At 41.8% G+C, this 22,756-nt stretch overlaps 2 protein-coding genes across 4 annotated transcripts; one reads left to right on the top strand and one right to left on the bottom strand.

The window, feature by feature from the left end:
• On the bottom strand, positions 1-4,284 carry f9b (coagulation factor IXb). Its single transcript, XM_028421406.1, has 8 exons — positions 4,128-4,284; positions 3,408-3,577; positions 3,292-3,316; positions 3,082-3,195; positions 2,848-2,979; positions 1,995-2,416; positions 1,684-1,828; positions 1-1,571 (listed from the first exon to the last, which is right to left on the bottom strand). The coding sequence occupies exons 1-8, from the start codon at positions 4,213-4,215 to the stop codon at positions 1,012-1,014; spliced, it is 1,656 nt and encodes a 551-aa protein (XP_028277207.1). The 5' UTR covers positions 4,216-4,284; the 3' UTR covers positions 1-1,011.
• Positions 4,285-8,130: 3,846 nt separating this feature from the next.
• On the top strand, positions 8,131-22,475 carry fgf13b (fibroblast growth factor 13b). Of its 3 annotated transcripts, none has more exons than XM_028421108.1 (5): positions 8,131-8,336; positions 16,502-16,612; positions 18,696-18,799; positions 19,981-20,179; positions 21,224-22,475. In XM_028421108.1, the coding sequence occupies exons 1-5, from the start codon at positions 8,288-8,290 to the stop codon at positions 21,361-21,363; spliced, it is 603 nt and encodes a 200-aa protein (XP_028276909.1). In that variant the 5' UTR covers positions 8,131-8,287; the 3' UTR covers positions 21,364-22,475. The 3 variants fall into 3 exon arrangements, with proteins under 3 accessions (XP_028276909.1, XP_028276910.1, XP_028276908.1); XM_028421109.1 differs by lacking the exon at positions 8,131-8,336 and adding an exon at positions 12,321-12,408; XM_028421107.1 differs by lacking the exon at positions 8,131-8,336 and adding an exon at positions 15,138-15,915.
• Positions 22,476-22,756: the final 281 nt, after the last annotated feature.

Here is a 22,756-nt window from a genome sequence, read left to right as displayed (position 1 = left end):
TTGTATTTAATCAATTTATTGACAGTAAACTGTGCATATGTAAATGGTAAAAATCCAATATTTTAGATGGTAAAAGCTATTTTAGTGAGTAGTCAGTAGATTCCTTCAGTGTTTGTTGTTATCACTATTAAAATTAGCAGTTTCATTTTCACAGTGTTTAACACCCACAGTGGGACCATCATCACTTATTAGTGAGGTTAGCAAACTGAGGTGTGTCTACTGATGATACTTAACAATGAGAAACATTTAATCATGTTTAACTGATTTGATATCCACCCAACACTGACAGCACTCTAACATCTGGTCAGTCAGGCTTCCACAGGACCTTAAACTGCTGTTTGCTGCTTCTGCTCATTTTGCACTGTTTTGATAGTTTGAATCTAATGTTACAAGCTTGTATTTAAGCATAATGTATATGATTATTTTCCAAAATATAAGCACATTTGATTTGATTTGACTCGAGTGATTTTTTTTGTCCCATATAAGAAGATTCTTATATGGATTCTTATTAATGAGCTACAAAAAATTAACTTTACCTGGTCACACTTAAAGTTTTAACTAATTTCACCCAAGAGATTTTGAGATAACATTGAAAGTGAGTGTAATTAATATGGACTTTACTTGGATTTATGTCTTATCTGTTCATTTCTAGCTGTGACAAATTTAAATGCTGTGAGAAAGGCCTCCAAAACTTACAATGAAATGTTGACTATATAAATACTTTCCTGTATATTCTTGTATCACAGAATGCAGCTGAACAGCCGGGATGACGCATGGCCACATCATTGGAAGGGAAAAACAAACATGAGCTATTTGAGATTGCATTCTTCTTGTGTTGCATTATAATTAAACATTGGATGGAAAGCTTCATATAAAATTGCAATATCCCATCAGAGACATGTTCTCAGATATATTGAATGTGTTTTATTGAAGAGATAAAATTTGCCTCCTCAGTGGCTAAACAAATGCTACGGCATGTTTGGTGGACAGCTGTATTATGACTCATGACTGTCAGTTGTTTATTTGGATCCCTGTTTTCTGACTGATCCACGGGTAGTACCGAGAAACTCGTGTGTAGATGCCATACTTCCCGTCCTTGGCACACTCCTCCCCCCAGCTGACGATACCTGTCAGAAACCAAGTGCCTTTATAATTGGTGGCATGCGGCCCACCACTGTCGCCCTGGCATGAATCCTTTTGTTCGCTTCGATAGCCTGCACAGAACATGAAGCGGGTGATGTGGTCCCTGCTGCTCTGCTTACACTCGGTGCGGTCTACATAGGGGACCTCCAGCTTCTGAAGTTTGGTGGCCTCTGGGCCCCCAAATCTCAGCCTTCCCCATCCACTCACCAAGGAGTTGCTGGACTCTCTCAGGAGATTTTGTATGAAGTCTTTGGGCCCGAAGCAGATGGGTCGCCGCTTGTTGGACAGTTCTACTGGGCTGGCAAGCTTCAGCAATGCAATATCATGGTTATACTGTGATTTCTTAAAATCATACAAGGGATGGATATGCTGTTCTGCCACTACATGGTCTCGCTCTGGACCTTCATCCACTTTCACATCATGTTCTCCTGGAAGCATACAGACATTTATATATTTTAACTATAAACATGTATATTAGTCTGCAGGGAACTCCAAGAAATATGGAACACACACTCTCCATGTTAAATGCAGCTTTCTTACCTGCTCTGACAAAGAAATCTCGTCTTTCGATGTTGGCCTGCATCAGACAGTGGGCAGCAGTGATGACCCACACTTCACTGAGCAGAGATCCACCGCAGAAAGGCTGTGCTGTCTGAAGGGAGGCTGAGTGAGACATCAGGGTCACCTGCACACACAGACAAGAACACAAACAAATACTTTGTTAGCTTTTGTTAGTCATAAAGGTGAAATTTCAATAAGTCACTATTACATTTTCATTAGGTTTGATGACTTGAGAGCGACTCAAATAGTCAAAAATACAGATTCTAAATAGAAAGCGGATACCACAGTACCTGCCAGGGAATCTCTCCAGGAGTGGCCTCATCACCTCCAACAATCCTTTGATCAAGTTTGTCCTGCGCTCTGATGGTGGGTAACTCGGGGAAAGCCCAAGAAAGTAGCGGTTTCTCCTCTGTAGGTATTCCAGTAGCACTTTCTAGCTTTCCATCACTAATGAAGGTCTCAGCTGGACTTACAGAGGAGCTTGAAGGTGACCTTACTGAACGTATGTTTATTGGAGAAGGCTGAGAGATGTTGGACAGGTCTGACTCGTTTGTGAGGAGGTCAAAGTAATCGTATAATTGTGATAAGTCATCATCATAGTAGTCCTCCTGCAGGGTGTTGTTATGCATTGTTCTATTTGATGATCTTGGAGTCTGGACAGACCTTGTGACAGAGCCAGTGGAGAGCTCCACCAGACCACAGCTGAACTGCACTGAGGGAAAATGAAACAAAAAAGGAATGGATGAGGGTACCTACATCCACTTTAATTTGAGTCGTGTGAGTATCAGCTGCGCATATACTGGTTTACTGTTTTATTATGCGCTTTCCTTGACAGCTATGAACTGCAATGCATAGTTTATGAGCAAGTGTGTCATGCCTTAATGGGATGGATGGCAGATGTAATACAAAGAAAACAGGTTTAGCCTGCAACAATGTTTTCTTAATGGGTTTTAAATGTACATGTAAATGATTTGGGGACCCTATTCTGAAGACTGTACTGTGTACTGTGTTAAGCTAAGATGGGGCTTCAGCAATCAAAGTTAGAAAATACAATATACAATATGTACACTATGATTTAAATGTTTACACCACGGGCTGTTTTTGTGCCTAGAAATACATGCATAACTTCAGTTTGGGTTTTACCTATTGGTACACAGCTCTTCTTGTCTGGCCCAAGTTTGTGCCCAGCTGCACACTGACACACAGTTCGGTCTGACTGCATAGAACAAAAATGGGAACATCCACCGTTGTTTACTGAACACTGCTTGGCCACCTCTGAAAAAAAGGCAGTAAAACAGAATTGACCTTATTTGTGTGTTGCCATAAATCATTTTATCCACCTTGTGTGTGAGACAATGTTCAGTGTGTGACACCCACCAATCTCACAGTTCTTGCCACTGAAGTTTGGTTTACACCAGCAAACATAGTTGCCGACTCCATCTTCACACACACCTTCATTCTCACAAGGGGGCGGGTCACACTGGTCACCATCTACACACACAGATTTGAAACATGCTACATCTTTAGGAGGGATCACATACTTTAAATTCTGAGTAACAACACAAACCTGTCTTTCATTTGTCTTACCAATGTAACCGGCCCAGAATTCCATCTGAAAGAGACACATAAACATTAAAGACAAATCTCAACGAATACTTTATTAACACAGGTTGATGGACACTGTGCGTGTGTGTACCACCTACAGTTTTCTCATCATTTTCAAACACCTCCCTGGCCTCCTCCATCGAGCACACTTCCTCTCTGCATTCCCTCTCCAGGTTGTCTTTGTGAAGAACTTCTTCAAGAGGGCTGTTGTACCTGCGCTGGCGGCGTAGCACTGTGTGTGCCGTCTGTTGGGAGACAAACACAGCTCCTAAAACAACAAGAAAAGACAAGAGCGTTAACATTATTCTACAGATGTCTTTTTATAAATCTTAAGATTTATCCATTTATGGTGTTATTTCGACAAGAACTGAAATATGCAAAAACTGGCCACACAGTCTGAGTAGCTGTCTATCTACATTGAGTCTGCTAATCTGAACAACTTCTTGCAGTGGTATAGCTATCTAGCCGTAGCAGTCCTCAAAGTAGCTAATTTGCATGTGTGGTCCAGAGCTAAATGCACTACACTTCCTTTAATGAAGCCTAATGGCTCTGCTGGAAGAAAAACACTAACCTTAATTGTCACTTCAGACACATAAGGAGCATGACACCACATTTCTCTCTTAGATGCAACGTTCAAAGTTATACTATTTAATAAAAAATTTGTTGAGTTCACTTTGAAGCTGGAGGTCAGTGCCTTTAAAAACAGTTTGATGGCCAACTGCTAAGCCACCATCCTTTTCCTATACATTTCAGCTCTGAACTTTGGCTGCAACACAATCAATACCTCTTCCAAACCCCTCTGCACTGCTGTCGTTTACCTGTGCTTTCCTCTGTGATTTCAGCAGCCAGTCCATAAATCTGCAGTAAACCAGCAATGAAAACCAGTGAACAAAAGTCTGGGGCCATCTTGTCGCTGTCTGTCCAATTTTGACACTGGAGGCAAAACAGTGCCGGAAAGACTTATGTACAGCTCCAAAGTACAGCAACACACTGTTTACTCACCTGCGTGTCTGCGGACTATCCGTGTGTGCGTCTGTGCATGTGTGGGTTTGTTTGTTCACATTTGTGTGGGTGAGGAAGAAAGAGAAAGTGAAGACAGAATAAAAAAATGAATAAATGTGTACAAGACACACTGGTAATTGTACTCAGTCACGCCAGAGTTTTTTGAGGCTTTAAGCCACATGGATGCTTGTGTGTTGACATTACCAGCTGTTAATCATGTTGTTTATCATGATCAGTCTTGTCCGATAAGCAGCTTTTGCATCATGGCTTACGTGACAGTTTTAAGTGGGGTAAATGGGCTCACACACACACAAACAAACTCACACACCATAACTGCATAACAAAACAGCACACCTACAAGTTTGAACAAACTTGCAGACCTGAATGTGCTCAGAGACATTATTTGTTCAGACAGTAGAAGTGTTCTAAGGATAAATGTAAATAAAAACAAACAACACCCTGCATCAATACTACTGCCGTTTTTTGGAAACAAAGACATCCACCTTGGCTAGCAGTTGTTAATTCATCATGGATGACAAGTGCTGGGCGTGACTGACCTTGTTGTATGCTAGCAGGTGTTATCCTGTAACTACCACCTGCCTTCACAGGAGACGAGCAAGGAGCAGGAGATGACTTAATATTAAAGCATTTATGACAATTCCTGTGACCATATTATCCATGCTATCAACCATCAATGTTAAAAACCAAGTCCACAAAAATCTAAATTGTATTAATTGTGCTGCATTTTACACACCAACTCAGTGGTGAGTATTGAAGGCTGTTTGATGAGGGTGTGAGTAATACAGGGTGTGGCTGTCAACAAATCACTGTAACTGACAGTCAGGCCAGTCGGCCTTGAGCCAGCACCTCCTTAGCAGCCTCAGCCTTGTGCTGATTTATTGGCTGAGGATAATTTAAATAGGGTGAAAGATTACATCCCACTTTTTTACTGGAACTTATGCAAAGCTTTAAACCCCTTTCCCTTCTAAACTACATCTTTACAGCAGAAGAACTGTGAGAGAACATAACAATTAATAGGTTCACTGCCCATTTGTTAACAATTATGATTAGATTACTCCCTACTGATTGGTGTCGTGGGACCAGACCTCTCAGAGATGTAAACAGCAGGTCAGCAGCAGAGAAGCGGGGCACTGACAACAAGCATCTCAGATGTACAGGCACAGAGGCAGGAAAAAGTGGGTTAAAACAAGGAACGCTTCGAAAAGCTTGCCTTTACATGTGCACTTAAAATAGCTTTCTACTTGCTCATCTGAAGAGAAACCACAAACTGAAATAATTATCACAGTTAATTAGATCAATCTTTATATGCACGTTTTCTGTTGTCATTTTTAGAGACAATATCTGACATTAATATTATCATGTTGGAGGTTTGGGTACTGACCAAAGTTTGATTTGAACAGACTCGCTCTCTTTAGCCATTACTTTTAATCAGTGAATTTGGTAAATGCAGAATAAGAGCAATGATAAAGACTTTCTGCTCTTGTTGCTAACCTGGGATCAAGTTGATATGATCTTTTTTCATGTAAGTCATCCTCCTATCAATAAATACAGAAGTGTCCTCTTTCCCTCTCTTGTCTCTACATGATCATACAGATGTTGTGTCATTAGCGTGTGACTCGTGAGGTCAATGTCTCTGCCATTCCTGCTCCCTAAAGAACACTGAGTGCCTGACAGCTGACCTCAGAACAGCTCACAGAGTGGAGGCATTATCATGACTGACATGTTACAGAGACAAATGTGACTCATATACCTGGGGGTTTATTAGTGTTCTCTAAATTGATTCCAGGCACAATGTTTCCACTACCTCACAGGAGTTACCTGGAGTTGATTGCAGATTGAGCTACTGACAGAAACATTTTTTCAGGGGTGCTGTAATTAATCCCTCATTATGTAGAGTACAATTTATTTCTCCTTTTCTCTCCAAAACCCACATATTACCTGTGCTTGCCCTTAACCAGAGGTATCATCCACTAAACATTTGATTTTGTTTGCATGGATTTTGCATTTCTGGGAACATTTTCATCACAGTGGGTTCTGCCGATTAGAATGACAGCAGACTAATGTGGCATTTTTTTGTTCAAATAGAGCAGCTGGACCCTGATCAGTAATCCTCATGGGGAAGGAGGCTCTGGCAGAAGGCCCTGCTGTTCTTTAGTCAGCTGAGTAGAGTCAAAAAGCCTCTATGACCCCATGTCACAAAACCACTTTACAAACGCATCATATGAGCCAATGTAAACACTTACAGAGACATAAAGGTTAAATATCTTTATGAGAAATAGGTTACTAAGCAAAGAGAGGCTTTCTGATCTTTTATTGCAGACATATTTATCCATGCAATGCCATCACTTATTTTTTAATAGTCCTTTGTTACATTTATATGCACACGACACTGCTTTGCATTTGAGAAGAGATTAGACTGTAACAATAACTCACTGAGGCTGCATACTAATGAGGGCAACAGCTGAAACATTTGTGTTTGTCACTCCTCTGTCTAAGAAAAATCACAAATTATTTGGTCTTAATGGGAACGAGCTTACCTTCAGCTGAATTTTGCATGTGGACCTTCTTGGTTGCTTGATTGGTGCACCTTCAAATATAAAGGAAAAACACTGCATGAATATTTTTCAGTAACTAAGGAGTTGTGCTCAGTTAGAAATGTATGAAGCTCACAGTTAAAACTACTAAATTACCACAATGAATAAGCCACACCCTTAACCAAAGAAGCCTGCGGCAAACTGTAAATGTATATTTCCATTGTGGCTTGAAAAGTCTGCACGACCTATAACTTCAGGTAATATTGCTGTAATGTTACAGTCTGAGGCAGAAACAGATCAAACTGGGTCCAGTCCTGCTGTGCTGTATGGCTGCTTCATGTAGGTTAACAGAAGAAACTAAATTTATCTTTGACCCAACTTCTGCACACTAAACACACCAGCAAACTGAAGCCTTTTGCCCTGTAAAAGAACATATAAGATGTTATATAAAAACATGGAAGGCTGCAGTTTTTATGTTCTATATAATGTATATTATTGTTATTTGAAACGAGTTTGACATAGATAGATATTTAAATTTCTAAATAATCTGCAACAAACTCCCTCTCTGGTTTAAAGCAGACTGTGAAACAATAAAATGTTACAGGCATCCTACTCCTGCCTTTGTTTTAAAAAAGTCATTTTCTAAAGCACATTGATTGAATGATCAATAAACTGATTCATTTGCATGGTGTTACTGCTGAGTTTGCAGGTGGCCTTGCATTTATTGAAAAACCTTGTGAACATGGTGACCTTCTCTAAGTCACTAAGTAGGAGCTAAAATGTGCAGATGACTGAAAATGAAGATTATAATAACATTTATGTTTGTCATCCTGTCAGGAAATGAAGAGGCTGTGGCTCTTTTTAATAAGATTAGGTCATTGTAAGACATTAGTAAATCATTAATGAAGAGTCACAATAAGCCATCAATTCTACTCATAAAAGTCACAAAGATTGTAACACTGGTCACAGGTAAAGTCTAATAAGCATTTATAAAATACTACCTTGTAAAATTAAACAAAAACATGATAAATAATAAGTGTGATTAGTATAATTACAACTTTGAATTCCTCATATAAAGTGAATATGATCTGTAGTCACGTGTGCCTATTTGTGCCATCTTTCTTTGTCTCTCAGTATGCGCGTGCGGGTGCAGTTTCGGCGCGTGCACGTTTGGGAGCGCTGCTGCTGGTTTATGGTGACATCCAGAAGCACAGAAATACAGAGAGACTGGGGCCGAGCAAACAGCAGCAGAGAGAGAGGGACAGACTGAGGGGGGACAGAAGGCGAGAGTGGGACTGCTATACCAACACGCGTGGAAGGGGAACAAATCTAAAAAGCATGATGAAATAAAACCGATTTTCTTTTTTAATCTCTCACCTGAAGTTTAATTTAACAACAGCAAGCAGAAGCGGCAGAGCTCCATGAGTGGAAAAACGAAGAGCAAAGAGGATAAGGATCATGCCGCCAAAGGTGAGTAACGATGAAGAGAAAAGGAAGTAATGTTAGGAAAGAGGGCTTTGCGACTATGCTGAGCTCAGCATTCTGTCTCCATTGTCACCACAGTCCAGAAACAGGACACACAGTGTTTAAGAATCAAAATGCGATTTAAAAAAAAATCTTGTTTATTGTGCCGATGTAAACTCATGACTTATTTCTTTCTTTGCATGGTTAGTTCCACTATAGGGAGAGAAAACCCATTAACCTCATGTGTTAATTACATTGTGCTCAAGAAGAAATATCCAATATGTGTCCATCTTGTAAAATCACTTAAAATGGGTTTTACTGCCTCCAATACATGCGTTTCTGTCTCTTAAATCTAATTTCAGCGAGCGAACGCACACACACAGAAATTCTTTCATTCCTCCCAGAAGCAATAAAAATCGACACGGGGTACAGCGCAGTGGAAACTGGGAAACTATCGTTGCCATGGAGACAAAAAAGGGAGTTGCCCGCAAGCTGAGCTGACTATTACTATGCATAATAATCAGCGAATAAGAAGATTCATTCATAAAACAGCAACAGCAGGTGTTTATCGGAACGCAAGTGAACTTAAGTAAAGCGGAAAAATATGAATTTTGATATGTACGGCTTTTTAAACAATATTACTTTTCCTTCTTTTTTTTATTGAGCTTTCTTTACAGTGATTAAAAAATTACTATGGTTCAAAGTTGATGTAGAAGTTTTTAAGTCATCCTGTATTATCTGTAAAATACAGTCCTTACGTATTGTAAAGAAAATGCAAAGTACACTCAGGACCACTACGTGGAAAAGGGCAACTTAGCAGCGGAGCACCTGGACAAATAAAAACATCGAATAAACAAATGAGGTAAATAAACTGCTGTCAGTTAGCATTAGCAACACAACACAACTAGTTACGCTAGCAAGCAAACGCTCCCTGAAAACCCTAGAAAGCAGCTGGTGTTTGGGGCAGTTAACCAGCCTATGTTCATCAAACCAGCTGATCTTTAAACAGTTTCCCTAATTGTTAAATCGTAAAGTATCATTTTAAACGCTTATATTAAAACAAACCTTTCACTCGTTCAGGTAAGTTCTCTGCTTCTTCTTTGCCTAGCCCCGGTACGTTGTACTACAATCAGCTCACTACCGCCCCCTTTCGCTGAATGGCGGAAAATATGTACACATTTGGCTTTATAGGGTTTTTCCTCCCATTTGCCACATGGGGCCGCAGTGAGTAAAGCTGCATGCATGTAAACAAACCTCAAAAAGCGACATAAAAGGTGAGACGATTTTCAATACTAAGTTGCGATTTTGTGACTTTGATAATGAAGATTAAGCTGTTTGTGTAAATAAGTGCAAGTTCTACTAAACCTTTACACCTATAAACATCCGAGAAGTGGTGGACTAGCGCTGAGCTAGCTTAACAGTACACATCGAAGAGTTATTTATGGTATTCCCACACATTGGGTAGTAGGCCATCTTATGTCTAAACTTAGCTTCTTAGGGCACAAGGGGTCGCAGGTTGCGGCATCTGCTGCTGACAGTGTTGCAATAAACCATATATTTTAGCTCATAAAGCATCTATAAAGGCCACAAACCAAACACATCAATATACAGCAAACGCAATAAAACTAAGCCAATAAACAAGAGCGGGTGAAATGGAATCCACTGCTGTGTTACTGCCCTTCTGTTTTTCCACACTGAGGTGTTCTGCAGGACTGCCTATAATCTATGGCCATATTACAGCCTCACACATAGACTATAGGTTATAGTAGATGCAATAAGACTCAAGTATTGGATTTGAGCAATATTTATGAAGTTTGCTAGTGTTGTACAGTTTTTTTTTCCTGGTTGTGAAGTGGAGCTAAATGGTTTGAAAACTAGGACTCTATATCAATCTGACAACAAAGGATGACTAAACCATGATTTTACTGAGGCCACAAACAGACAGACTTGAAGCCTGTGCTCTCACAATCACTGAATTATGTAATGTCTGTTGTACTTTTAGACTTAAACATAATGACTCCTGGTCTCTTTCTCCTTGCTGGACAGAAAAGCAGGGTTATATGTCACCTTCTGTATATAATACGATTAAGGATTAAGTTTGGGTAGAACATGAACTCATTAACTTCTTGTTCTTTAAGAGGTTAGATATAAATTGGATGAGATGTTGGCATGGACACTCATGTTCTCCAGAAGTGATTCCCTGCTGATTGTTTCTGGCTCCACACTGTCACCACATCCTCTTCAGTTTTTTACCCTGAGGTTGTTTGGTAATGTGGTGCCATCTAGTGGCCGAGCCATTGAAAAGTAACTAACAGCCAATAGTCTTGGAAATCTGTGAGAAAACACAACAGCTGCAGCTGGTTTTAGTGATTGAACATTGGCCATGTGCCCGGGCTGCTGGTCTGGAAACCTTTGCCAAAATTTACCTGCTGGCATCTTTGTGGTTTTCTATTTCAAGTCAAGGATACACAGCTATTTTAGAATGAATCAAATGTGTTTGTTCCGGGACAAAATATTTTAGCTCACTTGAGACAAACAGAAAGAGAAATCTGTCTGTCCATCTGGTTAATTTAACACAGCTACTTCCTGGTCACAGGAAGCAGTGACATAATGCTGCAATTTCAAACATCAACAAGCTCATGGAGCTTATCAGATATCTGCAGAATAACTCATGCAGTTATGTCTACTGATATTTCTTCTTCTGTTTGCTGTACTTTTTAACTTGCTGAGTCTGCATGTTCTGTTCAGCCTTCTGCCTGACTGCCTTCATCTACTTTTATGTTCACCTTCACTGCAGTGGAGACAGCTACTCTGCAGTCTGTACTTTCTGTATCATCTTAGTCATATGGATGCTGCTGTGCTTTAACAGGCTGCTTCCCAGGAAGCGCTGTAACACAACAACAGTGTAATGGGCTGATGATATAGAGTTATGGACGGTCGCGTTTGCTTGTGTAATCCTGGACCGGCAGCATTGCTCTGAGTGAGGATACTATTTAATGTGCTGTGATGGTGAGCGCTGAGGATAGCCCACAGTCCCCCCTGTGCGAGGCCATTAGTTGTGTGTGTATTTCTGCGTATTTGTGTTCATGCTGTGTGAGTTGTGTCTCGGTTTTGAAAATGCTTTGAAACAAGTTTATCTTAACAGCGGTGATGATTTGTCTGCCCTGAAAGCTTCAATGCCGAGACACATGATCCGTATCATCTTATTCTGCATTGAAAGCGAAATGTTCACTCAAATAGTGATCCTATAGATCAATGTTTTGTGTATAAATTCAGAAAATGTGTGGCACAATAAAACAACTTGAAACACGCCTGAGGTTAATGAGGTGGTGATAAATTTACAGAACATTTTGAGGAGGTCTCCTGGTGAGCAGTCAGCAGCTGAAGCTTTTATTTTTGTTTTGTTTGTGTGTTTTGTGTCCCACACTTTCGACACCCCATTGTCTGCAGTTGTGAACGTTTCTGTTTTGGTTGGTGGATGCACAAATGTAATAACAAGATCTTGGGGAATAGGAACGTTTTTTTTAATGAGCAATTAGTCAAAAATAATCAAGAACACAAACGTGATAATAAAATGAGTGCAGTCACAGAAGGCCCTTAAAACCTGTTCTGCTTGTGAATTGTGTTCATATTTTTGGACATGTCTACATGAATTGTCAGCTTAGAGAGTCCTTATGTGTCCCCCACTACAGTGCCCCATTTCGATGTCACTCACAGAGACAAATACTACAACAATCACACGCACTGCCACACTTTCCTCGATAGATCCTTGGATTTGGGAACGGCCTGCTGGCTCCCTCACTCACGTATTGTGCCAGATCAGCGGGGCCTCGAAATGAATCATTAATGACCGGTTCCAACGGCTTAATGGCCTCTAATGTTCTGTAATGATCTCCCGTCAACGCCATGTGCGCGGCCCTAATGGATCCAATGCCGTGGAGAGTTCTCTGGTTTGAACTTCGGTAATTCGTCCTCTTTTTTAGCGCACAACAGGAAGTGCGAAAAGGCCATGAGCACAAGGCTCCGGAGCTCCTCCACGGGCGCAGCATGACTTTCCCTCTCCGTCGATCCACCTCAGGTAAGAGCAGAGGGAACAAAGCGGATTTAACGCGGCCTGTGGTCATTTTGTTTTTTTTTTAACTTGTGTCATTATCAGCACAACTTGTAGCTTTGTGCTTCATGGCTTTGGAGGTTGTTGCAGTGCAGACGCATTACAGTTACAGTAAGAGACCTTTAAAGGGCTGCCCTGTGATGGGGAGGTTGTTCATGGATAGATCGTGAAGTGTTTGTAATATAACAGCCTTTGCTTCACAAAGTTGTGTTCAAATGCGAACTTTGTGTGTGTGTGTGTAGGTGTAGACGCGCTGTCCGTGGTACTGAAACTTGCGCAGGACGCGCCCTTCAGTTGAGGAGCTCGAAAACACACATGCTGGACTTTGTAAGACTCCTTTCACGCGTGTAAAATTAAAGCTGTATCATTATTTGAGGAATTTAGACTCTAAACTTTTGTGAAGATAGATCAAAGGCAAACTTAACTATAAAAAAATAACCAAAAAGCGTCCTGATCTCATTAAATTAAGTAATTTAAATTACATTTTTTGCTTTAATCTACCACCAACACCATCGGAGAACCGAATCAAAAGTCTTTGCACTTAATCCAAAACTCCATGTCGACCTGCAGGGCGGTTTCCTACATCTTCTACCAAAGTATGATGGACCCAAACAGCACCATTAATCTGTAACCATAATGTTTCAAATGTTAATTAGATCAAATTCACTGTGTCAAACTGCTGACTGATACTTTTAATGATCCTTAAAGGCCTGCTGGGTGTCTGTGATGTCAGGCGGAATGTAATCTGCCATGGTTAGTCACACACCCAGCACGGACTCTACTTTTCTGTATTTACCTGTTGGGGTCGCTACAATATGGAAGAGGCCTTAGGGTCACATGTTAAAAGATGGGAGTTTCATGCCATAGTCCTTTTAGAACAGAACAGACTGGATGCAGATATATGATTTTACTTTTTATTGTTTTAAATTGATAAATTAAATGTAGAATTTTTTTTAATTAATTGATAGATTTTTTTTTGTTAATCTCAATAACCAATCCATTACTAATTTTACTAACATTGCAGATTGGCCTTCTATTTATTAACTTATTGATTAATGTTTAAATTTGTTATTGTGGTGACCGAGGACAAAGGCCAAACCTTGTATGAGGAGTTGTTTACGCTGCCTTTTTGTTTTGTGTGGCTGTTGCCTTTACGTGCGTAAATGTGAGTCGTACGTAAGTGCGTGGTGTGAGTCTAAAGCAGGGCTCTCATAAAAGAAAGATGAATCTAGCTCTCAGTCGTTTCTTTACTTTGGTGTTTGCTTTTATATTTTGATGTTATGAAATGTCAGGGAATGTGGGTTGAACTGTACAGTCACACTTTATACTATATATATCCGTACACTTACAAGGGTCTTACCTAACCAGAAGCCCGTACTGTAGTCAGTGACAAGCTGACCAGGTCCTGACCTCAGTTTCTGTCCACAGTCCATCACTTTCTCCGCCTACTGGCTTATTATCACACAGTTTGCCTCCTCTTCAGTCATGCACTGCTCGCCACATCCTCTTGTTCTCCTGCCATCGATTTCCACCATCTTTTCCACACGCAGTGGCTCTGCCTGCTGTTCGGTGCCAGCCAGGTGCCACATGCAGCTCGACCTCCGCTGTGAGGCTGTCGGCTCTATGTCCACCGCCACCTCCTCCCTCTCCTCATCCTCTTTTTCTATATACCTCTTGAAAATGCAGTTGCCATGCGCCATTGCAGCTGTATCTGCTTCTGACAGCTGTGCATCTGTTTTCCTGTGGGGGCTGCCTGTGGCCAGCCGACATGCATGAAGTGGCTGATTGCTGCTGTTATGTGTGCCTGAGCCCTGGTGCTAATGCAAAAAGGGAACATCTTGGAAAACGACACAGCTCGCCCAGATTGAAGTGCTCTCTCTCTCTCTCTCTCTCTCTCTCTCCTATTCACCTCCTTGCACGCTGCAGCCTTTCAGCAGTGTTGAACCTCTGCACCAAAAAAGATGAGAGCCCCTCCTTTCTCCATCCCTCTATCTTTATCCACTTTCTCTCTCTTATACACACTCACAAGGTCTCCCTCTCTTCCATCACTGTTCTTTCTCACTTCATTATCTTTATTTCTGATATTTTACTCATACAGCCTCACATATGTAATTTTACCTTTCATAGTCTCTGTGTCTTAATTCTCCACCCCTTCTCTCTCGCTCTCATTGACACACTGTATCTCCTCTGCTGTTTTTCCTCCTCCCTTTCATTCATCATTCTCTTTTCCAGTCTCTCTCTCACACACACTCAATATCTCATTTTCTCTTTCCCAGCCTCCTCCTTCCATTATTTCTCCATTATTTCTTCTCTCATTTATTCACCTTTCTCTCTCCTCTCTTATTTTGCTGTTCATTTTCCTCCTTCTAGATTACACCCCCTCCCTCCCCCTGCCCCTCTCAATCTCCCTGCCTATCACACATCATTGTAACATGTAAATATCATGCCACGTGGGGTGCAGTTCTACAGGTGCCCCATGAGAAAGACCTGCTCAGACCCCCTCCCAACTTCATCTGACCCTCTCTCCCTCCCTCCCCACACACACACACACACACACATATAACATGTCCACACACACACGCACACCCTCCACCCCCTTCTTCTTCCTCGGGGCGGGCAGGGCTGCAGCAGTTTTATGAACGGCACGGCTGCATCATGATCCCATTCCCACTGATCCAGCCCCGAGCTGTTTCATTGACAAACATTCCGGTTGCTGCATTTCTGTCACGGACGGCGTCGAAGAGCGGAGCATTGCCGGGGGAGCGGTGCAGAGCAGCAGTAGGAGGAGAAGAAGAAGAAGAGCAAGCAGCAGCTGCAGTCATCATCAACGGCAACCCCCAGTCTCGTTCACGTCAGCTTTTAAGCTGTTGATTCGCCACTTGGACCCGGGACCGGATCCTCGCGCACCGCTGTGCTGTATCCACGCTCTCTCGGGACAGTGAAAGGGATCACCTAAGGGAAAGATCAGACAGCTTCTGCCACTCAGACCCCCCTTTGGGGGATGTGAGGCGGCGTCGTCAACGTTCAATCACTGGCAGAGCACTGGATTTCTTTAACGACTTCCATGAGGCGCCCGGACGCACTGATGGAGGATTCTGGACGATTTTTAAGATCACGGATATCTGCGAGAGTGTAGGGACCGGTTTGTGATGTGAACTGAGTCGTGGGTGGTGTAGACCCTCTCCCCACACCCCACACACCCCTGCTGCCTTGTCCGCGAACACCCTACTTCAACCGGGACGCACAGCCTTGTTTCACTCTACCGGGGGAACATGTCCCGGGCAGCGGCTATCGCCAGCTCCCTGATCCGCCAGAAGCGGCAGGCAAGGGAGCGGGAGAAGGCGAACGCATGCCGCGGCAGCGGCAGCCCGAGCAACAGCAAAGGCGCAAACGAGAAGCCGAGCAAGCTGAACGTGTTCTCGCGTGTCAAATTGTTTGGATCGAGGAAGAAACGGAAGAGAAGACGACCACCAGGTCTGAGAGTGGGGGGAGAGAATTCACCATCACATCAACCGTTTCCACCATCACCAACAGCCTCATCATCATCATCATCACCACCATCCAACACCATCTTTTCCCCATCGCTCAGGCAGGCTCATCATCACTTCATCATTTGTCACCCTCTGCCTGTTCTCCTCTGGGCTCTGGAATTTATTTTCCTGTTGCATGGCACCACTAGCATCTCATGTAAATAACTTTAAGTTTTCCCACAGCAAAGTGCAGGGGCAGCATGGATCTGCCAGAACAACAACAATAACAAGAAGATTTTAGTTTAAACAGAGCCTGTACTGCTCCATCGTTTTACATCTGTCAATGATTATTACAGTTTTATGAGTGACATAGTGTTCTGGAGTCAGGGATCAATACAGGGGCCCCAGGCCAAAGTGATTGGAAATATAAACAGCTTCTGGGAATCTCCACAGACATAAACAGCTTCTCCTCCTCTGACACTTCCGGCTTTCAGGACAACTGCTGCATTTGATGCATGTGATCACATGATAGTAATGAGAAATGAATGCAGTTAATGTGTCTCCTCTCCTCTCCTCTCCTCTCCTCTCAGAGCCCCAGTTAAAGGGCATCGTGACCAGGCTTTCCAGTCGCCAGGGCTTCCAGCTGCAGATGCAGCCTGATGGAACCATCGATGGAACTAAGGATGAAGACAGCACCTATGGTGAGTCGCTCACTGGCTCATTGGACATACAAAAAACAGCTATAGATAGAGAGCCAATGGGTGTCCTTGTTTTTTCATTTGTCAGCTTGCTGCTGCACAGAATGATTATTTTCATTATTGATCAATCTGCCAGTTGTGTTCTTGGCTTTTTGATTCATGTTTTGGCTATAAATGTCAGAAAGCAAAGAATGCAAATCAGGGAATCCTAAAGGCCCGAGGATAGTAAATTACTCTCACACATGTTAATGAAAAAGGTTCATATTTATGCTTGAAAAAATAATTCATCAACACACTCATTTTTATTAAATTATTCAAATTTAAAATGGGGAAAAATACACGTGCCACTCCAGTGAAAATACATTTGTTTTTGTTTTTTTACTAAGAAAAACTAAATTTAGAATGAAGCATTTCAGCAGGTTGAAACATTAATACTGGCAAATGCAGCAATAATGAAGGAAATGCCACTAACGATTGATAAACTATTGCACTGAATTGCTTTCTACTCATTGTGTAGGTTCACATTACATCACATTCAAGGTTTAATATCAAACTAGGCATGATCTAATTTAATTCCCATATTGCCACTTCTGAGCTAAACCTTGTTAAAGTGGATAAACCCACCCTGTGGAAATCTGTCTGATGTGGGAATCTTAATTCAGACAGTCAGTCAACAACACGTCAAGTGTTCATTTAATTAGGATGAAGGTGGACGCTTTTCCTCCAAATGCCAGACAGGAACAAAGCAATCGATCCTTGTTAAACGCTTCCTGGTTAAAGAAATTGATTAAATATCCTCAGAACATGTGGTGTAATGTTCTGATCCCTAAAATAATGAAATATATTGGTCTGAACAGACGCCTACTTTCTCTCCTTCTTGCACACAGCCTACAGCATGTGATTGATACAGCTAATTCAATCCTGTTGTTGTGGTTCAGACAGCAATCACTCTCCTTCTTGTGCGCAGTTGGTGTTGCCAGCATCGCACATTAATCTCCTGCTACTTCTCAGGCCACCAACTGTTGTGTCCACAGAGAGTGTCGCGGCTACAAAGGAAGCGTGTTCTTTAATTAGATGATTACATGGCGTATACATCATGTTAACGCCTACCCACATGAAATCACTCACCCGTGTTTAGACCTGAATGGATAATCCATGTAATCCACATCTCCATATAACCACAGTCATTATAAAGAACATGGTCGGTTAAATAATTATAATTAAAAAGGCCTGACTCATCCCGCTGCTGGAAATAATTATGTTTTTGCTACAGCTGCTTGCCCTGCATGAACATATAAATAACTTGTTTTTTTCTTGTGTATGTAAATGAAAATCGTAATGATAGGTGTGATAGGTTGTATTTATATATAATTGATATGTATTTTGTATCCATTCTTTTGATCTAAAAAGCCTGGAATACCTTTAAATTTAATCTGACAGTCAGTGATTTAATGTTCGCTGCAACAGCTTAGCCTGGCTTTGGTGTCTTATGTTAATGAATCACACTGAAATATTCACACAGCCAAAGCACCTTGCAGTTTTAGAAGGCCGGGGAACATCATGTTTACTCTACATGTCCAAAACATTTGAAACGAATGAGTTGATTTGTTGTGATTGTTGCTTGCTCATGAATATATATATATATATTTTTTTGGCTTTTAGATCATTAATCAAATTCTAAAAAGCCTAATTTTCTCTGTAGGAAATTCTGACAGAACTCCTTTCACTGTCTGGCATGTAGATTTATAAAAGTTTAAAAAGCAAAAAAGATGACTTGTAATAAATTGTAGCCCTGGGTTGGAGCATTTTCTGTAGTATGATGACAAAAATAGTCATAAACTCTGACTCTGTGTCCTTGCATAATCTAATATTTACCAAGCTTTGCTTTGCCGCCTGCCGTTTGATAATTCTTCTCATCCCACGCCTAATGCCGGCAGCTCAGTCCTAAGTGTAATTCAGTGGCCTCAGCGCCTGACTGACCTTCTAAAATAGCCTCTGTGTTCCAAAATGGAGGAGCCATTATGTCATTGGTATTGATGGGGTCTGTTCTCTGTTTCCCCTCTGTTTTGTTTGTGTGTACACATAGCTGTGTTCAACCTGATCCCAGTGGGGCTCCGTGTGGTGGCCATCCAGGGCGTTCAGACCAAACTCTACCTGGCAATGAACAACGAAGGCTTCGTCTACACCTCTGTAGGTCACACACCATCATAATAATTTGAGAGATGGGAATGTATTCTACAGGGCAGGTGAAGTGTGGGAGCAGTCTCATTATCAGTCCATCATCACATCAGTGCTTTAACTCTAGGTGCCACAGTGTTGTTATAATTCCAGAGTCTGAGCCTTCCTTATCTGTCTCCTGATATTGTGACTGCTCAGGATTGATTTCAGATCATCACCTAGCCTCCCTTTGTTTATCTCCCTTCAGTTTGTCTTCCTCTCGTCTAATTACACACAGCCCCCTCAGATGTTCCCTGTCCTTTCCACATACATCCCTGCTGTGCGTGTATTTCCTCAGACGGGTCAAGAAGGTAGCGTTGGCTGCGGTGCAGTACATTAAGTGTCTCTATTCCGCTCTCGATGGTGGGTGGTGGTGTAGAAGCAATAACAAAACAGAAACAACAGAAATAACAGGCACTTCTAGCAGTCTAAACAAAGCTGCAAGACTAAAGATAAAAAACTAACAAAGAGGAAATAGAAAAACAGCACGCACATACGCCCTGGTGTAATAACAGCCATGCTGCTACGCCTGTCCAGGCACGTATACCACCACAATATCAGGTCCATCATGTCCAGTCCTGCGCTGCTATTCTGAGGCTTCAGTCATAACACTCATATCACTTGTTTCATCTTAACATCTGATATTAAATGCAGAACACAAAACATTATAAACACACACACATGCGTGCACATACACATGCACAAATTACATCTATTTAAAGATCAGGCACACACAAACTTACTCAAAATTCACACAAGATTAATGGATGAGAGAGAGACAGAGCATTGTTTCTGTATCTTTCCGTTTCCCCCGGCAACCTGGGAACCATCTTTCTCTCAGTGGGCTGGTTGGTATTCAAGGGAGTAGCCGGTTGCTATGGAGATGCAGGAATAAGGAAATGCAAATGTCAGCTGTCCTAAGTTGGTGCAGTTTGTTCTCAGAGACTAAAGGCTGGCCGTGATAATGACTCAAAGAGCAGACCGACTGATGGATGAATGTACTGATGGTGATATGGAGGAGTGATTGAACTCACACATACGGTGACTCCACTGTTCCTGCAGCTAACACCTCACCTCTCCATGTCTACTTAATCCCCTGTTTGTTTAGCTTTCTTTTATGATGTGTTCTAATCTCTGTCACACTCTCTACTCAGGAACATTTTACCCCAGAGTGTAAGTTCAAGGAGTCTGTGTTTGAAAACTACTACGTCACCTACTCCTCCATGCTGTATCGGCAGCAGGCCTCAGGCCGGGCCTGGTACCTGGGACTCAACAAAGAGGGAGGAATCATGAAGGGGAACCACGTCAAAAAGAACAAGGCCGCTGCACACTTCATACCGAAACCACTCAAAGGTAGGACTAGCTGACGAACTGCACTAGAGGTGAAACATCTCATATGATGGGTAAGATTGAAGTGGAGTCTTTCTAGATATTTAAAAGAATGGATGGAATGGAAAATATCAAAAATGAATGTGGGTTCATGTCACAACAGTCAAGCTGTGAGTGTTGCTGTCCAGGCTTGGTCAGCTGGCAATAGAAAACTGTCTTGTCCTTTCTGCACATTAGCTCACTTTACAGCAACCCACTACTGCTAATATTGTTAATTCCATTACTTGCCGTGCTCTTCGCTCCCTTCTAGTGTTGTTGCCTTGGTAATGTGAGTCCATAACTTCTAGAAAAAAAAGTGCTGAAGGGAGGGGTGTTTGTTTGGCTGTTAAACTAATTGTGCAAAATGTCGTCTATCCTCTCAGAGTGATTCTAAAAGATCAAAAGATTCTCAATGTAAACAACAAGGCAGATGGAATCATGACTATTTGCTGCTAATATTAAGGAATCCACAAACATTGTTTCTCAGCTTTGCAGAGCAGTTTAGCCTCTTTCATCTTCTTGTTTTGGTTTGATTCATTTTACCTTTCCTGGACACAGCTGGCAGCTGTTTTCGGTCTAAAAGCCCTTAAAACAATCCGCAAGCATTAAACGGCAGACACACAAAGTTAACTACTGAGCCAGATATTTCCCCTGGGAATTAGAGGAAAGCAAAACAAAGCTGAAAGCAGAGTGGATATCGGACTTGCATTCATCAGATGGACACAAACACGACTCCAAATAAATGCTAATGTTGCCTAAAAGCTGCTAAGTGTGTCTGTGTCTGGGCAACCGTTCACTAACATTTTTGCATCCTAAAGGTGACATGTCGATGTTGGATTCTGTTGTTTCTAAAAGTAATATATAGTAATATTTCATTGATACTCTATGGAATTACACAAATACAAGGTTTAAAACTAGGAATAATTACCTGACAAAAGAGAAAAGTGGCTGTACATACCAAACCTGAGCAAGTTAGATCAAAACCAATAACTTAATTATCATTCTTGTCCTGTCTGTGTGTGTTTGCAGTGGCCATGTACAGGGAGCCCTCCCTCCATGACCTGACTGAACTGTCACGTTCAGGCAGCGGCACACCGACCAAGAGTCGCAGCGCTTCGGCCCTACTTAACGGTGGAGGGAAGACACCCAGCAACAATGACTTATCCTAGCCCCCCCGACCCCTCACACCACTCACACACACACACAAATGCACACACACACACACTCACAGATCTCAGGCCGACATGTCCACACATCAGGCTGGTGAGGGGTAGAATGAGGCGAGGGGGATAAGGGAAGACGACAACGCGTTCTTCCACTTAACGGAGCCCACTGTGACTGACTGTGATGTAAATAAATCAAGGACAATCATTCTGTCTAGCTCTGCTGCTCTGGGCTACAGGACCTGTGGCTCTCTTCCCTCGACTACTCTTCCTGCTGTATTGTAACCAGACAGAACAAAGGAGGGAGAGACAAAAAAGAAGTCAGACAGTCAGTCAGTCACACAGATAAACAGACTGTTACAGAGAACCAAAGAGTCCAAGAATTAACTAACTAGCTTATTGCTATGAAAGGCAAGGTAAGGCAAGGTAAGAAAGTTACAAAGGGAGTCACAAAGGAAGGAGGAAAGTCTTTACCTATTCTACCGTATGCTATGTTTACACAGAGCTCATGGGGTTAAGTCATATTTTTAAAAATGACATATTCCTTGTACACTTATAAGGACTGATCATTTGTTTGCATGCAGGTGCGCCTGTGTGTGTGTATGTGCGTGTGTGAGGGGTTGAGTAGTTGCTGTACTTGCAGTATGTCTGTTGTGTGTGTGTATGGTGGCGAGTGAGTGTGTGTGGATGCATGTGTCTGGGGTGGGGTGGGGATTTTACCTTTTTAAGATATGTTGTATATCAGACAAACCTCCTGAGGGCTTTAGCAGGTTAATATAAGGTTTACTGTATATGCTTCCATGCTTACTTCTTACAAGCAATGCTGTTGTTTATCTTTCCGTTTGTTGTTGTTGTCCCTTGCTGTTTGTTTGTTTGTTTGTCGTTGCATGGAAGCTTGTGGACCTCTGCTCAGTAGCAGCATGCCGAAGGTTCTTACCCCTCCCCTCCCCCTCCCCCTCCTCAGTGTTCCTGACCAAAAGAGAACACTAGTGAGCCAATAGTGTCATACCAGAACACTAGTGAATCAACGTGAGGGTGTTGGAACACTACTGGACCAATAGTATTGCACCAGAACATGAGTGGACCAATGGTGTTGGACCAGAACTTTGGTGAAACAATGGGAGCACAGATTAACTCAATATTTTGGTTCCTGCTGTGAACAAACTAGAAATGCACTAAATAAACTCTTTCTAAAGAAGTGAATCGACTCTATATTCATTTATTGATCTGTACTGGTTCCTATTTAAAGGGTCATTTCAGCCATAATAACCAAATTACATGACTTTTAGTTGAGATGTCTTTTTTTGCAACAAAGCATGAATATAGTTTGTGGTCGATTTTATAAAAATGTGTTGATATATATATATATATATTTTTCTTAATGTTCTGTTAGCCTATA

The sequence above is a fragment of the Parambassis ranga genome, chromosome 14, assembly GCF_900634625.1.
Source record: "Parambassis ranga chromosome 14, fParRan2.1, whole genome shotgun sequence".
In the NCBI taxonomy this organism is placed as follows: Eukaryota; Metazoa; Chordata; class Actinopteri; family Ambassidae; genus Parambassis; species Parambassis ranga.
The sequence above is the reverse complement of the archived record's forward strand: the minus strand, read 5'-3'. Positions and strand labels throughout refer to the sequence as shown.